The following is a 912-nucleotide window of genomic DNA, read 5'->3' on the forward strand; positions in this document are numbered from 1 at the left end:
TGCTATTTCGCGGCGGAGGATGGTCGTGTGGTGGGTGTCTATCTTGGCGTTTGGAGTTGCCCACCTGTTCTCCAGTGGCCGCCAAATTGAAGGTCTGCATGTGGTTACTTAGCTTACATCACAAAAAGAGTTCTTCGTTGTGTATCAAGCGGCCCGGAGCCGCATTGTAACATCCTCGGTATCTCGTATTTCATGTCAATGGCAGACGAAAGATGGCTGTGAATATGCTGAAGAATGTGCAAAAGTCCGTATAGCCTCTCTTTGGGCTTTATTAAAATACACTCATTCATTCAAGGCGCACATTTCTTAATTGCATGTCGCCGTCTCCCTTCTAGGTCCCAGATTATCCGTGCTATAGTGACCTCAGCCCTCATAGACTGATGATGATTGTGAAAAATCATGACTTTTGACATCAAGGCTGAGCTACTTTGCGACGATTTGTTTGCTTCGTCCGCCCTGTACGAATCTTGACACCTGAAGCCTGGCTCGGGCCTGGTTTGATTTCCAAGTCTCTGAGACTAATCATCTGGCTTGACAACAATGTTGTGTTGACAGGGTAAAACAAGCTCTCTGGGCGAAACGGTGAAGGACGGCTTTCTATGACATTGCTGTTCCGAAGTTCGTTCGCTTCTTCCAGCCTTAGTTGAGGTATAGTAGGTCCGGGAGACCTCCGTGGATATGTTGGTGACGTAGACTTCGAGAATACACTTGCGGGAGAAAGCAAAACGTTCGCATAGGCACAAGCATCGATAAGTGCTTGTTCGTCCTGCACTAGAAGGGGATCCGGCGGAGATGGTGTTGTCATTTTTCGAAGTTGCGAGATGGAGAAACCGAAGATTCTCTCGGCCTCAAGATACCGGAACTATTTATGTTCAAAATGCTGGTCACATCAGCCGTATTTGACAGCAATCT

General features: G+C 47.4%; 1 protein-coding gene across 1 annotated transcript; it reads right to left on the bottom strand.

The window, feature by feature from the left end:
* Window positions 1–639: 639 nt before the first annotated feature.
* On the bottom strand, window positions 640–735 carry CTAM01_17242 (uncharacterized protein; the record flags this gene model as incomplete). The annotated part of the gene is made up of 1 exon (XM_060533230.1): window positions 640–735. The coding sequence occupies one exon, from the start codon at window positions 733–735 to the stop codon at window positions 640–642; it is 96 nt and encodes a 31-aa protein (XP_060372192.1).
* Window positions 736–912: the final 177 nt, after the last annotated feature.

The sequence above is a fragment of the Colletotrichum tamarilloi genome (assembly GCF_030869305.1).
Source record: "Colletotrichum tamarilloi strain Tom-12 chromosome Unknown Scaffold_437.1, whole genome shotgun sequence".
NCBI lineage: Eukaryota > Fungi > Ascomycota > Sordariomycetes > Glomerellales > Glomerellaceae > Colletotrichum > Colletotrichum tamarilloi.